Raw genomic sequence first — 21,640 nt, forward strand, 5'->3', positions numbered from 1 at the left:
ATGAAGAAAAGTTACCTTTTAATCCCCCAATCAATATTTGGAGAGCATAATTAATTTAATAGATATCTAGGTAGTTAACATAAATCTCCAAGTTAAAAAGCCAATTCTTTTTTTATTTTTAATGCATGGAGTACTAATCGTGTCTCTCAAAAAGAATCCCAGTCCTCTCGGAATAAGTCTAAAGCCTCCTTGCATCAAGATGTCAAGATTATAGGTGAAATTGCTCTGTGCACCGAACTGCAGGTCTCATTGCTTTTTGTTGCCTTTGGTTTCTTATGGGGAAGCACAGAAATATTCCTACTCAGTTCTCTGCTTTTTACTGTAGAGGCCACTGGGTAAAATAACTGACATCAGTTTGGGGTGTCATATTAAAAGCAGATTGCCAGTTGTAATGGGTGCTGTTCATTTTTTCCTTTGTTCCTTTTTTAATATGACAATTGCATAACAGAAAGCAGAGTTTTTGAAAAGAACCTCTGAAGCCATTGGCAGTGCATGTCTATCAGTGACCAAATGAATTAGCTAAATGATATGCAGACGTGGAATAAAAACATAGGAGGTTTGTGCAGCCCAGCACCACTTCCCTGGGTGCATTTTTCTTCTCAGGATCAGCTTGGTTGATGCTGGAGTTCTTGGCCTGTGAAAATTTATTACCCACAGAGTCGATCTGCATTCAGGCGGCCAAGTCTGAATAAATAGAGTCATTGTGCTTGTCTGGGATTTGTGGCCAGAGTTCATCCAGTCAGCCTGACATTCACATCCCAGGAGATTCATAAAAGCCAACACCCTGGTATGTGCTCTTGAATCCTGCCAAACTTGTGTGGAATTATATAAACAGGAGTTGAAGCAGTAATCAGGACCAGGTTTGAGGGGCAAGGCTCCAAAATCAAGTTTCTCCTACATTAGAAATGAACTGTATTGTAGATATTATTTGCAGTCAAACAAGAGCTAAAAAATTTTTACATAATAGTCATTCTGAGAATAATCTTGAATGCCTACTAAGCGCCAAACATCGTGCAAGACACATTAGTAATATTCATTATGATAATTTAACCACAAAAATTTAAAGTAAATTTTAAATGCCAGGAAAAATTCTGCCCTCCGTGTACACACACATACACACACACACACACAAAAGCATATATTACACTTAATAGCAAAACAGAAGAAAAGGAAGAATAGTTTGGTTTTTTTCTGTTTAGGCTTGCATTAATGCTATCCCTAAGCTAAATATCCAATTTAATCATATTGATTAATTGGTATCTTTTTAATATAGAAACAGCAATAACTCACATTGATAACTACTTCCTGTCAGGTCTTTGTCATCTGTATTTGAAGTAATCATGTATTTGAAACTTCTGTCTTAGTCAGTGAAAACTCAAATGGTTGGCAGGAGGTTTTTATTGATATAATAGTCCTAAAACTTAGTTAAGTAATCATACTTTATAAATAAAATTTTATTGTCACCAGAAGCAAATGCAAAATTTCTTTAATATGGCCAATTTTATGGTATTTTTAAATCATGCCACTCTTCATAAACATTTGTGAAAATCATGAGCATAAGTAGAGATATCCAAAAATGTAATTGCTTTTGTTTCATGTTAATGAACAGTAGTTTCCAAAATTGAAATTATCAGCTGATTTAAATGTCACTGAGCACAGATGTACAAAGGCCCACAACCCTATCTCCTAAAATATTTTCTCAGACCTCATGTGGGGGACCCAACTGAGATTTATGTAGGTTTAGTTGTGCCCAACCAACCTGGACCATAAGATGTGACTAATTTCAGTTGGAAGGCCCTGAACAGAAATGCAATAAAGGAGAAAATTACATAAAAATGAAAAGGTGATCCATTAAATTTGGGCAAACATACTATTAACACAAAAATAGAGAATCATTGCTTTGTTAAGTTCAAGAATTCATAGAGGAGCTACATTTTTGAAACTAAGCCAAGTTTTGTTAATGGCGGATATCAGTACCAACAAAATAGACTCTCTATTTGGAGAACAGAAGAAAGGCCATGCATCACGAGTTGATAGGCATGTTCTTCTCAAATACAGCTGCCGGCAGAGCTCCTGGTTGGCAGAGGAAGTGGAATTCTCCCTCCAGAGGATGCAGCTATTTAACTCAGAGGAATAGTCCTTTGTCCTGTGACTTTAATGGTTTTTATCTTAAATAGCTTCTTCAGAAGTATAACCATTCAAGAGTGGATGCTCCTTGGAGTATATGCTATCATTCATATCCAGGCTTGAGTAGTTTCATTTAGTAAAGGATTTACCTACAGTCATTCAGGTGTTTGGTCCAGATATGCACTTGGAAAGGTTTTTTTTTGTTTGTATTTTTCCAAATCTTCTCCAAGTGGGGCTGGTTATCTCATAGCACAGCCTTTCTCAGGAGACTCTCTTAGCCTGTTGTTTCTACATGGAGCATAATCATTTGTGGTAATTCAGCGCCCCTTGGCACTTGCCAGTTCCATCCTGACCAGATCTGCAACCAACAGGTTGTGCTGAGTGAAAGAAGACCATCTTTAAGAAGCAGACCAGACAGTTCCAGAAATGCCAGGCCACCAGACAGTCCTTTCCACACTAGAAAAGAGCAAGTTAGCCCAATGTCACTCTGGGGAGGTTAATTCATCGTGTCTCTGGGTACCACTTCTTTCAACTTGGACTTCATTCTTAAAGGTCCAAAGCAGTTCAAGGAAGAGTATGTTGTAAGATTACAACATGTTAGATATGAAAGCACTTTCACATATAAACTCTAAAGCAGTGGTCTCTTGAGAGGTGAAAATCCTAATACTAATAGTAACACATTCAGAATCAGTCTAGCTTTCTGATATGTTAAAAAATTGGTTTACAAAGTGCCATTATAAGACTCTTTCTTAACCATTACAAACCTATTTTTAACCTTCAAATATTGCTATTTTGTCTCAGTGAAAAAGATGTTTAAGTGAAACATAAAGCCAGATTTAAGATTTTGGTTCTTGAAATAAGGGTCACATTTATAACAAAACCATCAAAACATTTATGTGACTCTCATTTTGTCTTTATACAATAACAAAGTAACATTTATACCTCACACAACTTAGTCCCCAGTTGCATTCATAATAATCAAACACCTAGCAAGGCCAGTGGAAAATGAATGGGTCTCCACTAAAGCATTGTGTTGAGGTAGCATAAGGATTTTGTTAAAAGCTTTAAAAGGTATTTGGCAAACCCAACAAAGTAGGAAGTAACTAAACCCAGTATCCACTTACTGTACCAAAGGTGAGAGTTATTAACAGGCCATCACCATCTTTCGCCATGCTCATGGTCTGCCCTGCGCTGAAATTGTTCTGTGAGATGAGTTCTAGGAACGTATAGATGACCAAAACTATGATAAGCAGGCCACAAAGCCATGGGAGAACGTGCAGGGCTTAAATTGCATCAACTCCATACTCCAAATTTAACTTTCCATTCCCAATAACCAGGCATTTAAATCCACATACTACCTGTAGAGTATCTCCAAGTTACTCAGATATGATGGTGATTCTTGTTTGTTTGCTTCCACTTTGAAATTGTAGATGCTGCTAGATAAGCATGTACACACACACACTCACTCACTCGCTCACTCACTCTCACCATTATGAGAATTGACAGCCACACTTGGATATTCCACCATCATCCTGCACACTGGTGGGGCTGCCCTGTTTGCCTAATGAATCCTCAGTGATCTCTGCACCTACCTAGACCTGACCCAGGCAGGCACTTCCTTTATATATGCAGTCTGTCATGGTGAGCTCTGGAGGTCAAAAGAATTCTTCTCCAGAAGTTTCTGGTAAGCTCTGAGATAAACAATATGCTTCTATCTATAAACTTCTTGAGGAAAAGACTTCAGTCTCAGAAACCTAAAACCCACCTATCTCCTTTGCAAGCACCTGTCTAAAAGATGACTCCTACACTTCCTCTTCGATAGCATCCCCGCAGGAAGCTTGTCCCTGTGTGTGTTAGTGTCCACTCAGCACCCCACCAGTTCTCTTCACACTGATACTGGCAGAATTCCAAACTCATCTGATCCCCTTCCCTTCACCCTCTGCCAGGAATAGTCTGCAGTGAGGCAGAAGCAGGACTGGGGTGCTCTGTGGTATTTCAGTGGCCTGGTTCCATTACTTACCACCTGTGACTGTGAGCAAGCCACCCTTACTGAACCCCTGTTTCAATATCTTAATGTAACTGGACAAAAATTCTGAAGTGGATTAATAGAAAACATTTTATATTAATATATGTATTACTATAAAGCTACTAAAGTACACATTTTCACGTCCTTCCCCTCCTTCTGCCTCTTCTCTCCCTTCTCCCCAGGAACATTATTTTTTTGCATTGCTGGAACTTTTTAAAATGTCTATTTAGTTATGAAAGAACAGGAGTACAGGAAGAGGCCAGAAAAATTGGTTTATATCAGAAAAGGCAGTTATAGAAGAATAGAGCCAGAAGATAGGAGGAAGAAGAGAGGAGAAGGTCTGGATTTTTAGAAGAGAGTGTGAGGAGGCAGGAAGGAGGCAGAGAGAGGAGAAGAGAGACAGGGTCACTTCCACACCGTGTGGGACTTAGAAAAGATGACTGATAAAGTGGAATGGGGTTTAGAGTGTGTTACAGTCTAGCTCCCCAGCCCTCTCTTGTCAAGAGGCTTTGTTATTTACCTTACTTTTCAAGGCTGTCATGGAATATTCGTGTTTCTTTCCAGTGAAACACCATTCTTCGACTGGCCCCAAGACTGGCCCTGATGTATTTGGGTTACATGTAAAATAGGGATAGATTCACATTGAATTGCTAATGGTAACTATCATCCCAGTGGAGAAATGGAGGTTGTTTTTTATTTTGTTTTTATTATTGTTGTTTGTTGTTTTGCTTGTTACATACATGTAATTTTTTCTCCACTGCACACATACCACTTAAAACAGTTGAAAATTATAATAAAAATTAGAAGCCTGGAATTTAAACATACATCCTGATGTATGTATGGCATGCATACAATGAAGATGATATGTGAAATCTGAAGGTTTAGGGCTAGATATTACATGTTATTTGCATGAGTCTATCACCTCTCTCCCAAGGCAACTGAAACATTGTGAGAACACAGGTAACAAGAGAACCAAGCCCCAGTTAATGGGATTAATTAAATTTGTGATTCTTTAGAGGAGAAAGATTCTTTAGGAGGAGAAAATACTTATGTTTGGAACAGAAGGGTAGAGACTGATAACTTACCACGTCTCCAGCAGGGGTCACAAATGGTCCCTTATTTAGTACCTTGATAGAAACTTTTACTGAAAAACACCACAAGGAAAAAGATTAATTTCTTATAAGGAAAGTGTTTTGTTTCTAACAAAATAATAGCACAGCAAAGATTTGTCAGATCCTTTTATTGAAGAGGGTAATTGACAATTGAAGGATGGTGGCTGTTTAAAAGCAAAATACTGCCTTGTTCATTCCTTTAAAACAAAAACAAACAAAAAGGAACACTGAGTTTACAATTATACTAACAGAATCTTGAATAAATGTTAGAATCTGTGTTAAAGACTAAAGCTCAGTTGCCAATTTTGAGTCCTCATTCTCTGCACAAATGCTTCTGGAATGAGATGGAACTGAATGAAAGAGATGAAGACTAATCCCTCATCCCTTAGGCGTTCAGGAGAGGTACCAGTATGCTTGGTCATCTGGTGACATTATATTTGCCAAGCATTTGTGTGCCCTGTGCTGTTGGTTAGACATTGTACCATGGTTGTTCAATAATGTAACTGGGGCTTACTTCCTGTCCTCAAGGAGCTAGTGTCTAGCCTCCCTAAGTCTGGCCCTTTATGGGGTAAGTGTCCAGCTGCCCCCGGTGGATGCAAGTACTTGCCGTGGGACAGCAATGCCACATCAGCTGAAGCGCAGGTTGTTCCTATGACCTCACTTGGGGCTGGGTATCAGTTCTGCAGCCGCCACCTTACCCCCAACATTGTGGTGAATGCTACTAGCCTCATGCATGGCCATGGGTCTTCCTACCATTATCCTTGCACTCCACACTGACCTCTTACCACTCCCACACCATACCTGTCCCACAGATCTCCTCCAGGAAGCCACTGACCCATAATGTTGCCCTTGTAGCAGTCAATATGGCACACTGTCTAGGGTGCCTTGTATCTTCCAGGCCCTCAGTGGAGCCACAACCCCTCTGGGAGGAGTCTGATGTCAGTCACTGTGAATGGGGGACAGCACCCATGGCATGTGCTCACATTGTCCCCACACCTTTCCCTTCTCTTTCCCAACTCCTAGTGGCTGCCCCAGAGTTTTCATTTGTGAAGGCAAAAGCCCCCAGGACAGAGAGGCAAAAGGGGCTGCAAGTGGATGTCACAAATTGTTCAGTTTATCTCCAGTGAGTTTATCTCCAGCATTATGTCCAGGAAATGCTCAGTGAAAACAAGCATGTCTCTCTTAATCCCTCTCAGAAGATTCAAATAGCCAAATCAGGACTGTCACTGACAATCTGACCTCAGACAAGTCCCCCAAATCAGTCAGTTGGTAACAGGATCCAAATTATGAGATAACGTTATACAGCCCAACTTCACTGATATCGTCAACCCTAATCAGCCTTTTCCATGGGATAGAGTAGATGCTCAATAAATGTTTGTTGTTGTCTTTATGGAATTTCCAGTAGACATAAATAAATCTAAGCAATCCCGTGTGGAGGGAAAAAACTAGTCAAACTTTCTTCCAAGAGGAAAGTATACCCTAATTTTTAAAGAAAGTGAAATAGAGAAAGAATATAAAGCTAAAATGTATTTCAACAAGTCTCTTAGATTAGCTCTGTGGCAAATAGTGGCAATATGTCATCTCCAAAAGTTACCTACTCACCCCCTGCCTGTGAATCCCACAGCAAGTGTTGTCAGTTGCCGGGAAGCCCTTTCAGATGGAGGAGGAATGGACTAGGGTCTCCACCTTCAGTGATCCTCAAGAAACTGGAGGAGCCAAGATGAGAATTCTCACAAAACAAATGGCAAACTCCCCCAGAAAGAAAAGAACCCAGTGCTAATCCATGTTCTGGGCTAGGAGTTCAGAGAGAGGAAGGTCAACAAAAGCATGAGTGGTCAAGGAGCACTTATAAAAAGGTTGAGCTAGACCTCAGATTAAAGGCAGAATCTAAATAGAGGAGCAGCTGGAAAGAGAATGGGAAAATGACAGAAGCATTGGCTTGATTTAAAGGAACAAGAGTCCAAGTGATTTGTCTGCTACTGACCCCATTCTGCTGTCTGTTTTCTTTATTGACAAGTTCCTCAGCCCCTGAAATTCTGTCTTCTAATCCTGATCTCATTTATATTTGTGCAGACTCATGTTTATTAGAGCAGCCACACAGCCCAGTGTGCCCAGAAGAGCAGGGTTCTCTCCTGTTTCCCCTGCTCCTATCTGCAGAGCATCCCCTTTCATTCTCCAAAATGTTCTTATTTGGATCATAAATTACACTTTCATCCCTGACTCTGCCTGAGTCAAAGTCTACTGAACAAAACACTTCCTAGACAGCATTTCTGAAAATGCACAATGCTCATTATTACAGAGGGAAAACTGAAGAGAGTAAGACTTTCCTTTGTCTTGCATATATTACCAAATGGGTTGAAAGCAACAAAGAAGCTCACAACATAAAAAGTTAAGAGACTCATCAACTAGGACTCAAATGGAAAGTCAACAGCGTAAAAGTTAAGTTAATGAAACATAAAATGTGTTAAGAGATGTACAAGGAAATTAAGCAGTGAAACAAATTCATAAATACAAGTCTCAACTTGAAGAAAAATGGCAAGAAAAAAGTAAGGCCTTACTAGACAGAATTCCCATAAAGATACATGAATCCAGTCTAAAGTTCACAGCATGCATCAGTAACAGCAAAACACAGATGAACTAAGATTATCTGCTATGGTATTTTTTCAAGTAGCTGAATGTGGATACATCATCCTAACACAGGTGAAGCACAGTGATTAAAATCACTGCTGCACAGGTACCTGCTTTATTGTCAGTATAATAAACCTGACACTGTTCATAGAAAAGATGGAGGTCACTCACATGTGGATGGGGAAATAAAGATGTATTCTAACCAGTTGAATCCTCAACCTACTTCTCTTAGAAGGAGAGCAAATTGTAGACCAAAAAAATTCAGTCACATATCTCCTTTTGACTTATTTGCCAAAAAGCTATTGATATTTTATACTTTGTTGACATTTAAACAGCTTCAATCTCATGTATCCAGCTATCTACTCAGCCTCTCCACTGGAACATCCCAGAAGCACCTTGAATTTCACACACCCGAAATTAAAATCTACCTTTGCCCGTATACCTGCACCAGTGGTGCCCATCCTGATCAGTGGCTCCTCATGCTTACCAGGTGCTCAAGGCAGAAGCCTGGGACTCTTTCCTGATGTCCTCCCCACCCCCCCCCCAAGTCTGCCACATCCCACCCATCACAAGTTCCCTCAGCTCCGCCTCCAGAACATAACACAAACTGTCTCTCTCTCCATCTCCAGTGCTACCCTGCCCTTCTCCTGCCTCCGTTGTTGCAACAGCCTCAAACATTGTCCCTTCCTGCTCAAATCCATTCACCGCACAGAAGCCAGAGTGATACCTGAAAAATGTCAGTTTTATTGCCTCACTCCCTGCTTTTTTTTTTCAATTATAGATTCACCAGAAGATGCAAAGAATGTACAAGCAGGTCCCATATATCCTTCACCCATCTTCCAATAATGTAAATCCTTCAATGACCTCCTATTGCCCTATGGATAATATCCAAAATCCTTAATTTGACCTCCAAAGCCCTTGGGATTTGCCCCTGTCCCCACTTCTCACTGAGCTCCCCCATGGTGTCCTTCATATAGTTCTGCAACTGAGCAAGGAACTAGGCCAGCTTCAAGCCTTTGCTCCCAAACTGTCCTCCCTGCCAGGAGCCCTTCCTTCCCCACCCACTCCCATGTCTCTGGCTCAGTAACTTCTTTATCCTGCAAGCATCAGATTTTTTGTGCTTTACTTGGTTAGCAGGCCCTCCCTGACCATTCATTCCAAATGAGATCTTCATATTCTGTTTCATAGCACCTGTCCATTTCAGTCATAGCCCTTGTAATCTAGCATGTTTAAGTGTGTTTAATTTTTCATGTCTGACTCACGCTAGACCCTAACTACAATATGGTGAGGGTTTTGTCTGTTTTGCCTGTCACCTAAGCCGAGCCCAGTAACTGTACATCATAGGTACTTCAGACCAAATTACAGAGCTGTCCACGTGTTAGTTCTGTTTCTATCAAGTAAAAAAGAAATTGGATCATCCTGAGACCCTGCTGAATTTCAGCCTGTTCCTTTCATTCTCCTCCCCACTTCAATATCCATAAACTTGTTCTATGCACAACCCAATTATAAGAAGGGCACTTAATTTCCTCTTTGAGTTCCCTCAATAACAGATTTTGACTGGTAATTCATTTAGCATACATTGAAACCTGAATGTCTACTGATTATGTTCCAAAACACTGAACTTGCTGTAATAAAGACAGAGAAAAGATGTCATCTTTTGAGGAGAACCTGGAAAATTATTATTTCTGGTGGAAAGCTTGTTTTGTCTCATAGACTTATGCTTCAGAGTCATTCGTGAATGAGTAATGAACTCAGGAAAGATCAATGAAGTATTCTCTGAACCCTCTCAACCTATTTTGCTGAGAACAAAATAAGAGGAAAGTTACGAGAAGAGATGATGATTTAGGAAGAGAAATATATGGTCGCTGTAATGTACAACTCTTGAAAGAAGGAAATTGGGCAATTCATCTAGTTTACTATGAGTAGTTTTTCAGGCTTCAATCATGAGTCACCTAAGTAATTTTTTTTCTCTGCTCTTTAATTGCAATGTTTATTTATTTTATTATTTTCCAAGAGTGAAGTAAAACAGTATGCAAAAGCCAAACTACTTTTAAGAGAGGAGGCAGTAAAAAAAATTTTTTTTGTGGTCTTTGCCTTGGTATATGACATACAATTTCAATCTAATGCCATAAAGCTATGATTTTCTCAAGGAATTATTTAAAATGTTTAAAATACTCTCATCTCTTTTCTTGATGGATGATGAGTCATCCTCTGTAAAGTTTTTAATGATGTAGAATAAACTGCAAATTAAATAGCATAATCAAAACCAGGCATTGAAAATAATGGGGCAGGCAATCAATGATGCTAAATACCGCAGTGTTAAGTGGGTGGTAACATGCATTGTGTGGACAGATTGGAGAGTGACGGTCACAGAAAGACACTGCTTAGTGACTTGGGATGACTGATGTCTAAGCCTTCATATGTCTGTGACATATGTCTAAACCTTTTGGCTCCACCATCACATCCATCTGGTAAAGGAAAGAAACCCCTGCTCCAAGCCGCCAATTCAGCTTCTGTTAGAGATCTCAGTCACCATCAGTCCTATGGACTTGCTCTCAACAGGTGCCAACCACCTGGGATGCATCACTCCAGTGATGGTTGAACAGCTGAGTTTCTCAGTTTTTGTGTTGCTTTTGCTTTTGCTCTCTAAATAACTTTCTTATAGGCTTCACATCAAAAAGCACTGTGTTTCCCTACCACAAAAGTCAGTAGGAAGTATTTGGAGGCAGGAGAAAAAAGAATCAATACACTTTTTTAAACATTGACTGCCATGGCTAGGGGAAACTTCAGATGCCATGTTAGAGATTTCTGTTGAACTTTTGGTCACATCCCTTATGATTTTTGTTATTCCAGGAAGAGTCAGTCTTCAGTGCCTCCTGCTGAGATGATGTTAAGAGACTGTACTAATAATGCATGCCATCTTTCCTTTGGGGAGTTCCAAATTCTTTTTGTGCATTTAGCCAGAGTCAAGAGTAGAGAGTTAAGTTCTTTTCAAGTACAGCTGCCAAAGGTGAAAGCCATCTTGATGAGTGATAAGAGAACCCTTTAGGAGACAAACGTGGGAACAGTGATGGCTGCCCATCACCTGCTGGGTGCTTTTTGTGGGCATGCTCCTGGGCTGGCCCTCTGGGAGAGCACCAAGAAAGGAGCATGAGAGAAGGAAATACCTGTCCTCTGAGGTATCAGAGGGGGCTTCTGGGCTCCAAGTCTTCCTCAGGCTTCTCACCTCTTTCCCCATGCCTCTTTCTACTCCCTCAGTTGTCCTCGCCAAGACAAGCTGTGCAGATATTCTTCTTTTCTCTCTTGACTGATTATGTGACACTGGAATGCCAGGACATTTGGGCCCTAATTTGCTGGAATCCAGGGGAGAAGGGGGAGGCAATAACCCCTTAGACTGTCCTCAGTAGCCTAGACAGTGACTAACTGGCTCCCTCATCATTCCCTTCAGAGAAGGAGAGGGCAGTTTGGAAACAGACATAGGTTGAGGGCCAGACTCAAGGTTGCCATATAAATGAATAGCAAAACCTCTCCCAGAATGTAAGACTTTCAATTCCCAGTTTCACAGACCTTAAGTTTTTTTTTTTCTTAAATCAATGTGGTTATGTCATTTGTGGGAATTATCTAAGTTCCTCTTACTCATTTATTTTCAGTTCCTTTTGCCAGGCCCAGAGGCTAATGTTCCCTGTGTCACTTATTTCAAATCTGACTTTCATTCCTACTTTGCTACAGTGTTTCTCTGTAGAGATACCCTTGTCATTTTAAGGGGACATTTCCTCACCGTATAAGTGAACTTCCTGATCTTTAAAAGGTTTTAGCATCCCCGACCCCAGGCACTAAATGCCTGTAGTAATCCCCCCCATGAATATAATACAAAGAAACTCCCCTGCTCAATTCCAGACACTTCTGGGGTTGGGAGTAAGGGGTGTCCTGGTTGAGAACCACTGCTAGAGGCTTGGATAGGCCTTTGCTCTACCTCCTACTCCAGTATGACCAACACATCTTCTCCCTGCCCACATCCCTCCTTGTCTTTAAAGTTCTGCTCAAGGGCACCTGGGTGGCTCAGTCAGTTAAGCATCTGACTCTTGATTTTGGCTCAGCCGTGATCTCACAGTTCATGGGATCGAGCCCCACTTCAGACTTCCATGCTGACACAGCGAGCCTGCTTGGATTCTCTATCTCCCTCTCTCTCTGTCCCTCCCCTGCTTGCTCTCTCTTGCTCTCTCTCTCTCTCTCCCTCTTTCTCTTTCTCTCTCTCTCTCTCAAAATAAATAAACTAAAAAAAATAAAGTTCTGGAGCACCTGGGTGGTTCAGTCGGTTGAGCGTCCGACTTCAGCTCAGGTCATGATCTCACAGTTTGTGAGTTCAAGCCCCACATCAGGCTCTGTGCTGACAACTCAGAGCCTGGAGCCTGCTTTGTATTCATTCTCTCTCTCTCTCTCTCTCTCTCTCTCTCTCTCTGCCCCTCCCCCACTAGTGCTCTGTCTGTCAAAAATAAATAAATGTAAAACAATTTTTTTAATAAAGTTCTGCTTAAATTTCAGTGAAAAGGATTCCCTGATTGAGTCATTCATTTAACATCTACTCAGCAGATATTTACTGAGCACTTGCTAACAGTTCCAGGCACTGTTTGAGGAGCTGCTGATCCACCAGCCATTAGCTGTCCCTCAGATGGGCACCTTCCTGATGCTGTCCTACCTTAACCTTTTCATTTGCATTTTATTTCCTAAGTGTCCTCAAGTCATCTCTGGACCCCCGAGTGACTTCCTACCTAGGGATTGAGCTTCCCTAAGACGATGACTACTTATTCTGCTTTTGTTTTTGTCCCTCCTGGAGGCCAGTATAATAGTTTCTACACAGTAGGAATTCAGTAAGTGTTGGACTGACTGATCCAGGAACATGCAGCTACTACCAAGGGTGTATTTCATTTCTGTAATAGGGATGATGATACTAATGTGTCAGATTTTTTTTCTAATCTGAAGATTCTATTTAGTCTGTTGTCTAAATGGAAAGAGGAATAACATGGGAAACGTTTTGGTGTCCCTGGTAATTAATAAACTTGACATATGTAGCATACATGATGAAAATGAACTGTATGTACTCTTTATTTTCTAGTACACCCTGAGTGAGCCTTGGTCTAAGAGGCCATGCTTTGATCCCCTCCCAATTATAACTTCTGAGACAGAGAACAGAGTATGACCTTGGCCTTCTGAAGCCTCAGAGTATTAAGTGATAGAAAGCCAATGTACAAAAATTTAGAATAGCCAGACGAAAAGAAAGTGATTACAAACATGAGAGAATCTGACAGAGAAATGGCAGCCTTTTTCTCTTAGTTTTTGTATTATGGAAAGTTTCAAAAACATACAAAGATGTACAGAATAATATACTAATCCCCCAGTGTGCTCATCACCTAGCTTCCACAGTTACCAACCCAAGGCCATCATGTCTCATTTATAAATGCCCATCCATTCTCCCTTCCTTCCAACTGTACTGTTTTAAAACAAATCCCAACAATATATAATTGTATCCATATTTCAAAATGGATCTCTAAAAGACACTTTTAAAAATCACCACAATATCATTACTATGCCTAAAACAAATCAGTAATCTCCTAATACTCTGACTCTTCCAACCAGTGTTCCAATTTCCAATTGTACTGACTTTTTCAATACATCTAAAAACTGAGTAAAAAATTATACTTTCGGGGCACCTGGGTGGCACAGTTGGTTAAGCGTTCCAAACTCAGCTCAGGTGTTGATCTCACAGTTCGTGGGTTTGAGCCCCACGTTGGGCTGTCTGCTGTCAGTGCAGAGCCCGCCTTGGATCCTGTCCTTCTTTCTCTCTGCACCTCTCCCACTCATGTGCGCGAGTGTGCTCTCTCTCGCTCTCTCTCTCTCTCTCTCTCTCTCTCAAAAATAAATAAAAAAATTATTTTAACTACACTTTCATTGAGGAAGAAGCTACAGGAAACAAAACATATTTTTTTCTTACAGGAAAGTAGAATAAAGCAATGGTAAAGGTGATTTCAGAGTGTAAAAATGAAATAGGTCTGAGCCTCTCCGGGTCTCTAGAGACTAGTCTAACCTCACCTAGAACTCCGTGCCTCCCCGTTCACGCCCTCTGGTGGCAGGTGTGCGCTGTGGGCTTCAGTTAACTCTGAGGAGCGTCCATTTCATAACATGATGGGTCTCTACTATGTTGCTAGTAGTTTAATAGTTGGCCACATGGCAAAAACGTGTGTGACACAGGTTTTTTAAAAGTGTTGATTGAGTACATAATTTAAAGTCAGAATATTAAATAAACATCTCTGCCCTTCCTTCCAGCAGGCAGCCCAGAGAACTGCTCTCCACGCTCTGTCTGACAGGTACATTTTGTCATTTTTATGAACTATAAATTGCTTTATGAAACATTGAGCCCTATTTATTGTGGCATATAATTCATAATCGGATTTTGTCCCTAAAGTGTCTGTGAACTTGGATGTTAAACATTTTGCATGCTTGGATTTGTCATGCATGTGTGGAGTTTATTACTGCAAAAATCGCCTTGTTGTATTTCATAGAAAGTATGAAGAATCCCTTGTTGTGCAATGAAACAGGAGACAAGAAACTTAGAGGGAAAGACCTGAATGGTGCAGTAAATTCTGAACTTTGGAATTGGTTGCAATCTAAGCTCATTTTTCAGCAATAAGTACTTCATTCGTTTTGAGATGTTTTCTTCAGACTTTTTCCATATCATTTCACAAGAGCTGTCTGTCTTTTGATGAAATCCTCTCATGAAATACTTTGTGCACATAACCCAGTTCATGGTCCTGAGAGCCTGACTTTTCCCTCCTCACTTTGGCTTGTGTTTTTGGACTTGTGTTATTGCGTGAGATATATAAATCTAATCAGTAAACACACTTAAGCTGTATTTCACATCGTGCTCTGCCAGAAAGGCTTTATACAGATAGCTGAACAGGGATATATAAAGTTACTTTCAGGGATGGACCATGCCCTTTTTGTTTTGATTGGTTTTTAAGCTTTCATTTACTGAGGTTGCGGTGTGTGTGTGCGTGTCTCTTAAAGAACTGTCAGGAGGCGAAGATGAAGCCCCAGTTTCTCTCCACAAGTCAGGCTCTTACAGTGTTAGAGCCAGCTGCAGGAGATGTTACCCTGGCTGGCTGGTGGGCACCTTAGCATTAGCTAGCTAACTGTCACCACCTTCCCCTTCCTTCTCAGTTCTTTTTTTTCTTTCTTTCTTTTTCTTTTTCTTTTTTTTTTCTTTGTGTGTGTGTGTGGAATGAATAATAATTGTGTCAACTAGCTCAGTTCACTGCTTCTCCAAGGTAAAACCTGTCACTGAGGCAAATTATCTGTGCACATGGGTGAAAAGCATTTCCTCTATGGTGGCAGGCTGAGCGTGAGTATTTTTATTTCATTTGAAAAGCCTTCCCCATGACAACCACACAAGCCTGTGTGCTGTAAGAGTGGCTGCCACAGGATTGTCTACAATTGCTCCTGGGATTTTCACAAAAGCTGATAAACCGTACTGCTTCGGAGTCTATTGGTACGAGACTCTGGATCAAAACATTTAAAATCTGACACATTAATTCCTTTCCTCTACATACTTCTTTTTTTCCCCTTTGACTTATTAAGTAAGAGCTTCCTTCAACAAAATGCACTGATAAGCAAGCAAAAGCCCTCAGAATACAAGATAATGTTATTGCCATGGTTAGATTTTTTTGGGGGTGTACTGACAATGTTATAAAATTAGATTATGGTGATGGTTTCACAACCCTGTAACTATACTGAAAACCATCAAACTGTGTTTTTTTAAATGCATGAACATTATGGTATATAAACTGTATTTCAATAAAGCTACATATATAGGCACAAAACATCACTATGAACTTTGGTAGAATGAATCAAAACCTATTTTAGGAAAATAATTGAATTCCTTTGAATACATGGCTGCAAATACAAAGACAAGTCATCAGAAACTAGAATTGATACATTCTAAGACTGCTTCCCAAAAGATACGTGACTCTGTCTTGGATAGAAAATGTACATGGATTTTAATGATAGCAACACTATTCCCCCTTGACTTTCTTCTGATATTCTAAAACCCCTCATCAAACCCAATAGTTAGTCAACCGGTAAGTTAGCATCTTAGCCTCTGTTGATTCTGTAACCGGTAAGATCAGAATACTGTGAGGAAAAAAAAAAAAAAAAAAGCCCATTCCCTGGAAACAGAGAAACAGGTTCCCATTATAATTTCTCTTCTTTTGAATTTTCCATCTTTAAATATAATAGAGCATTACCCCCTTAAATCTAACGTTTTTTTCTGTTCAAAATTGGGGGAATTCGGCTCATTTTAAAGTAATGAGTTGACTTTGCCATTCTAACAATGCAGTCGTGTAAAGCTACCTTCTCTGTGCTTTCTCTATTCTATGTTTTCCACTAATTTGGGGCCACACGAGTAATAGATGTGAAAGGTATGTGTAATCATTTAGAGATACAATTTTAAATCCTTTTTAAAACAAGAACTTAAAATACCTACTGAGTTAATTGGATTTATATTTTCTATTTTCTTAAATTAGGGAATGTTAACTTACCAGGTAATATGTCATTTTCTAGCACATTACTTATTCTGTTGAATAAACCAGTATTTTCTAGAAAATAATGAATCTGATTCTGGGACATACTCCTGCGTGTCTTGCCTAATATTCTGTTTGTCAGAGGATCCACCTCAGGGTAGGAATAGAATTGAGTAAAGATTCCCCCCAAGTCATGACCTTCCCAAGATGGAGATCTAACCCCAATATCCCTGACTACTTAGAGCCTGGTATTAATCTATTTACAAAAACTCATCTGTTTTACTAAACAACTTTTTTCCAGCCTGTTGTCACTTCTTGATATAAAATTCCATAGCGATGGGGTACCTGGGTGGCTCAGTTAAGCATCTGACTCTTTTTTTTTAAATGTTTTGTTTTATTTTTTGAGAGACAGAGCATGAGCATAGGAGGGGCAGAGAGAGAGAGAGAGAGAGAGAGAGAGAGACAGAATCAGAAGCAGGCTCCAGGCTCTGAGGTATCAGCACAGAGCCCAACGCAGGGCTTGAACCCAGGAACACAAGATCATGACCTGATCCAAAGTTGGACACTGAACTGACTGAGTCACCCAGGTGCCCCAAGCATCCAACTCTTGATTTTGGTTCAGGTCATGATCTCAGGATGATAATATCAAGCCCCATGTTAGGCTCTGCACTAATAGCACAGAAGCTGCTTGGGATTCTCTGTCCCTCTGTCTCTGCCCCTCCCCTGTTCTCTCTCTCTCAAAATAAATAAATAAACTTTTAAAAATAAATAAATAAAACTCCATAACGATGAACAAGCACTTTCATTTTTGTCCTAGAAAATGACAACACTTGTGAGACCCCACAAGGTGCTTCCTGTGTTCTGTAATTCTGCAGTTGGATAAAAAAGTCCATGTTGGCTTGGGCTGTGCCACCACAGACTTCTTGTCTCATGTCCCAATAGTTAGTTCATATGTGGCCCCTTTCTCTTCCATTTAGCCTTACAACCACCTTGAGTACCTGGCAAACACAGGACGTCTGATCCAGGAGTAGAGCCATTTTGTTTCAAATATACACTTGATGATGACCTAGGGGTTTACTTGACGTGGGGTCATTGGAGGATGTGAGTGTATAATGAAGGAAGCCAACGGCTGTTCTCTGCTTCCCCAGGAGAAAACCTGCATCCAGGCCTTTTGAGACTGACCTGATGAGACTAGTTATAAGGGAAAGGGTTGGCATTTCCCTTTCCTTCCTTCTAATGGCAAGCAGAAACTTTGTCCCTGTGGGGTGTCTGAGATGACAGTATCCAGATGTCTTCTGAAGGCCAATCTTGTCTATCTTTTCATTTCTCCAGTTTCCTGGTTCAAATAGGCATTCTAGCAGAAATCCAATATCTGACACTTAAGGCTGTGCTTTCAAGTTCAGTGAGTCCTAAGTAATCAGTACACAACCTCAATAAATTAAAACTATAGTATTTCCATTCTCTAAATTTAAAAATCTTCTGTGGTCACCTCCAGAGAGGTGGCCTTGTTTGGTCTTGCTTGAACAATGGGTTTAATTTATAGTTCATCCCAAATAGCCAGAGCATCAAGACTGGCTCACACTGGCAAGACAAATTTGGGCCTCAGCCCAGCTAACTTGTGCCACCCTGCAGTGACAGGAAGGGTTGTGTGAGGGTAGAATGGCACGTCTTTTTGTTCTTTCCTACTGCTGACTGTGGAACTTTGCATCCGTTTTATGCCTTTGAAAGTCATCTGGCCTACCAGAGGCTTACCGATTCCCCAAATCGTGAAAAAACCAAGAGACCAAGGCAGGAAGAGGTGGCAAAATCCTCAACAAGGTAAAACAAGCCACTTACAAGAAAACTTCAATCTATAAAGGGACACTCTCCTTCTTACTTATTCACTCCTTATGATGTGCCTCCCAACTGTTTTTTTTCTCCTTATGGATTATTGTACTGGATAGGGTAGAGAGAGGCAGAGGAGAATCAGGATAAATGGGCACGAGGCTCATTTATAAAGGTGTGTCTTTGGTGTCGACTCGCCGCACTGTGAAAGCTGCCACATCGCCAGTAATGTGGAAAATATGCAAAGTGCTGTTCAGAGAAGGAAGGGTATGTGTGCCGCATATGAAGTGCCTTGGAATATGATTAACTTCCCTTCATAAGTAGTAAATAGTAGATAACTGTGATCAAAAACGGGATTCGTGTGATTTATCAAGCTGAGCAACTGTGCATTTGCAGAGAAGCTGGAGGTCAATCTTGAAATCTAGGGCAAGAGGAGCACTAGGAAATTGCCAGGGCTAAGAAGTTAATCATACCCTTGGACTGCTTCCATCTGTCTCAGAGCGACAGGGCTGCTGCAGAACGAGCAGGGATGCTTTATAGCAGCAGATCAGGAATTAATATTTTCTGTGAAACCTCAAGCATCATTTGCAGTAACTTGGGTTTTATAAAAATGGAGCATAATTTCATATGAATAAATCACATTCAGCTGGAAATAAGAGAAGCTGGGAAAAAAAAACTGTGCTTGACTAAAAAAAAAAAAAAAAAAAAAAGGAATGAGCAGCAAGAAAGCCAACATGAAAACAGTTGTTGAAGCGATGGCACTTGGAGGGCACAAGTGGCCGTGTGGTTAAATCGTGCATATAATCATCTTCTGAAATGTCAGCGTGCGACTCCAGAAATGGCTACATTTTTATAGCCGTGGAGATGCATCACCAGACTGTAACCTGTCTGCCCATCTGGCAATATCTCAGGTCCAAGATCCATTTATATTGAAATCCAAACAACTGCCATTGATTGATTCACTTACGCCACAAGCATTTATTGAGCGCATCCCGCGTGTTCAGCCAGGCGCAGAGCTGGGGCAGGCAGGGGTGCAGTGGTGAGGAGAAGCGGCCATGCCCCTATGCTCAGGGCTTTACCATCCAGGGGGTTGCTGGCTATGCAAAAAGAAAGGCCTCATACAGCTCATTCACATGAATCACACCCCTAAAATCTCTACTTCCCATTAGGGAGAATGTAATGGAATTAAGTAAATGAGAATTAGACCAAAATAAAGGGGTTTTACTTCCACATGGGGCTGGTGTTCATCCAAAGACAGGACTGGAAATGGCCCCAACGCAAGGTGAGGAGCACCAGGTGGGCATCAGACTGTGGAGGGGGGGGGGGGCGCGGGGTGCATTCAGCTTCATCTTCCTGATACCTTGCCAAGTGGACCAACTTCAGCCAAGCAAAGGGAACATGTTGGGGATGGCCACCAGCACAGAAGCACAACTTTCTGGGCAACATTTTACATAATGTCCCTGATGTCCTGAGAGGAGAGTCAAGTTGCCATGCACTACTAACAATTGGTCTCTTCTGAAAGGGTCCAAAAAGGGGGCGATGCAGAACTTTTTAAGAAAGCTTTAAATTTCCAACTTTAAAGGTGCTAATGTGGCATGCTAGACAGTATCTATCAGCCCTGCCCTTGAGACCCACAGCAGTCTCTCCAATGCAAAGGACTCCTTAGTTATAATGAAGTCTCTTTGGTGTACCATGTAAATTAAAAACTTTTTAAAAGAGCTTTAGAGTTTAGAAGCACTATCACATTTACTGTCTCATTTTGTGGCTCTCACAACAACCCTGTGAGATAGGAAGGACCCATTTTACAGGTAAGAAAACTGAGCCTGAGATAGGTGATGGGACTCATCCAGGGTCACAAAGTAGCAAGTAGCAGAGCTGAGACTAAACTCCGGGTCCTATGACTCCCAGTGAGTGTGATTTTCTCATCCTCCATCACACAGCAACAAAGCAAGCTTGGAAGGGGTCAGAGAGTGGTGGCTTGTGCCACGTTTTACATTCTAACAACTAGTTTACTCAGTCTGTACTAACACTTTGTTTCTGCTAATAGTTATAATAATCCTAACATTTCTGGCTTGATTATCTTTTTATCCCTAGCACCTAGCATAATTCCTAGCAATTAGGAGACACAGTAAGCCACTTGATAAATGAAAGAAAACAATGAGCAAATAAATGAATAAACTAGGACCAATGTTTTGTGGTTAAATGATGGCAACTTTGGGCTGAAAATAGAAACTACTTTTCTAAATGGGTAAGGGGCATTAAGGAATCTACTCCTGAAATCATTGATTCACTATATGCTAACTAATTTGGATGTCAATTTTAAAAAAGAAAAGAAAAAAGAAAACAGAAAATACTTTTCTGAAACTTGCTGTGTGCCACTGCAGCAGACCATCCAGGAGATAGAGGTTGGTGGTCAGGGGCTCACCACTAAGGGCTTAGAGCAGATGTCTGTGCCTATAAGATGCTATAGAATTGAGAAACACTATTAACTACCACACAGGTAAAGAAGGGGAAAAAATGGAATCGTTTTTTAAAAATCAGTCCAAAAGTAGCCAGGAAACTGATGAATGGATAAAGATGTGAGGCTTATATATAATGAAATATTATTCAGCCATAAAAAGAAAAGAATGAAATCTTGTCATTTGCTACAACATGGATGGAGCCGGAGCGTATTATACTAAGTGAAATACATCAATCAGAGAAGGACAAAAACCATATGATTTCACTCATATGTGGAGTTTAAGAAACAAAATAAGCAAAGGGAAAAAGAGAGAGGGAAACAAAGCAAGAAACAGACTCTTAATTATAGAGAACAAATTGATGGTTACCAGAAGGGGGAGGGGTGGAGGGATGGGTGAAACAGGTGATGGGGATTAAGGAGGGCACTTGTGATGAGCACAGGGTGATGTATGGACTTGTTGAATCACTGTATTGCACACCTGAAACTAATATTACACTGTTCACTAACTGAAATTAAAATTAAAACTTGAAAAACACTTCAAAAGATTAAAATCATCCAGTGCAATTAGAGTGGAATTAAATTAGGACTCAGTAACCAGTGGAGAACTCTATGATGCCATGGAGAGGTTTCCTGCATGGAGAGGGGGTTAGGCCAGATGACCTCTGGCCCTTCCCTGTCTCCCCTCCTCGCTCCTCATTTCTGTGATTCATACTGCTGCCACAACTTACAATGCTCTCTCATATTCTCTCCACCAATGATGCAGGCTCCTTTTTTTCCTGCGTTCTTTTGTAGGATATTTACACTACTGAGCCCCTATAATGGGTAAGGCATTGTGCTGGTCTCTATGGAAGATACCGAAATTTATTACCTGTGCATCCCACTCTCCGGG

General features: G+C 40.7%; 1 protein-coding gene and 1 long non-coding RNA gene across 11 annotated transcripts in view; one reads left to right on the plus strand and one right to left on the minus strand.

The window, feature by feature from the left end:
- Nucleotides 1-21,640, plus strand: part of AFF3 (ALF transcription elongation factor 3) — a 568,021-nt gene that overhangs the window by 458,596 nt on the left and 87,785 nt on the right. For 7 of the 10 annotated variants that reach the window (XM_053200457.1, XM_053200461.1, XM_053200465.1 and 4 more), the window contains one exon: nucleotides 14,215-14,255. In XM_053200457.1, the coding sequence (XP_053056432.1) occupies nucleotides 14,215-14,255 (41 nt within the window). The remainder of the gene's footprint in view (nucleotides 1-14,214; nucleotides 14,256-21,640) is intronic. The other 3 variants (XM_053200460.1, XM_053200462.1, XM_053200466.1) reach the window with 1 other exon arrangement.
- Nucleotides 1,469-7,128, minus strand: LOC128311178 (uncharacterized). The gene is made up of 3 exons (XR_008289265.1): nucleotides 6,868-7,128; nucleotides 5,239-5,297; nucleotides 1,469-2,583 (listed from the first exon to the last, which is right to left on the minus strand). It is a non-coding gene; the product is annotated as an uncharacterized LOC128311178 (long non-coding RNA).

Source organism: Acinonyx jubatus, chromosome A3, assembly GCF_027475565.1.
Source record: "Acinonyx jubatus isolate Ajub_Pintada_27869175 chromosome A3, VMU_Ajub_asm_v1.0, whole genome shotgun sequence".
Taxonomy (NCBI): domain Eukaryota; kingdom Metazoa; phylum Chordata; class Mammalia; order Carnivora; family Felidae; genus Acinonyx; species Acinonyx jubatus.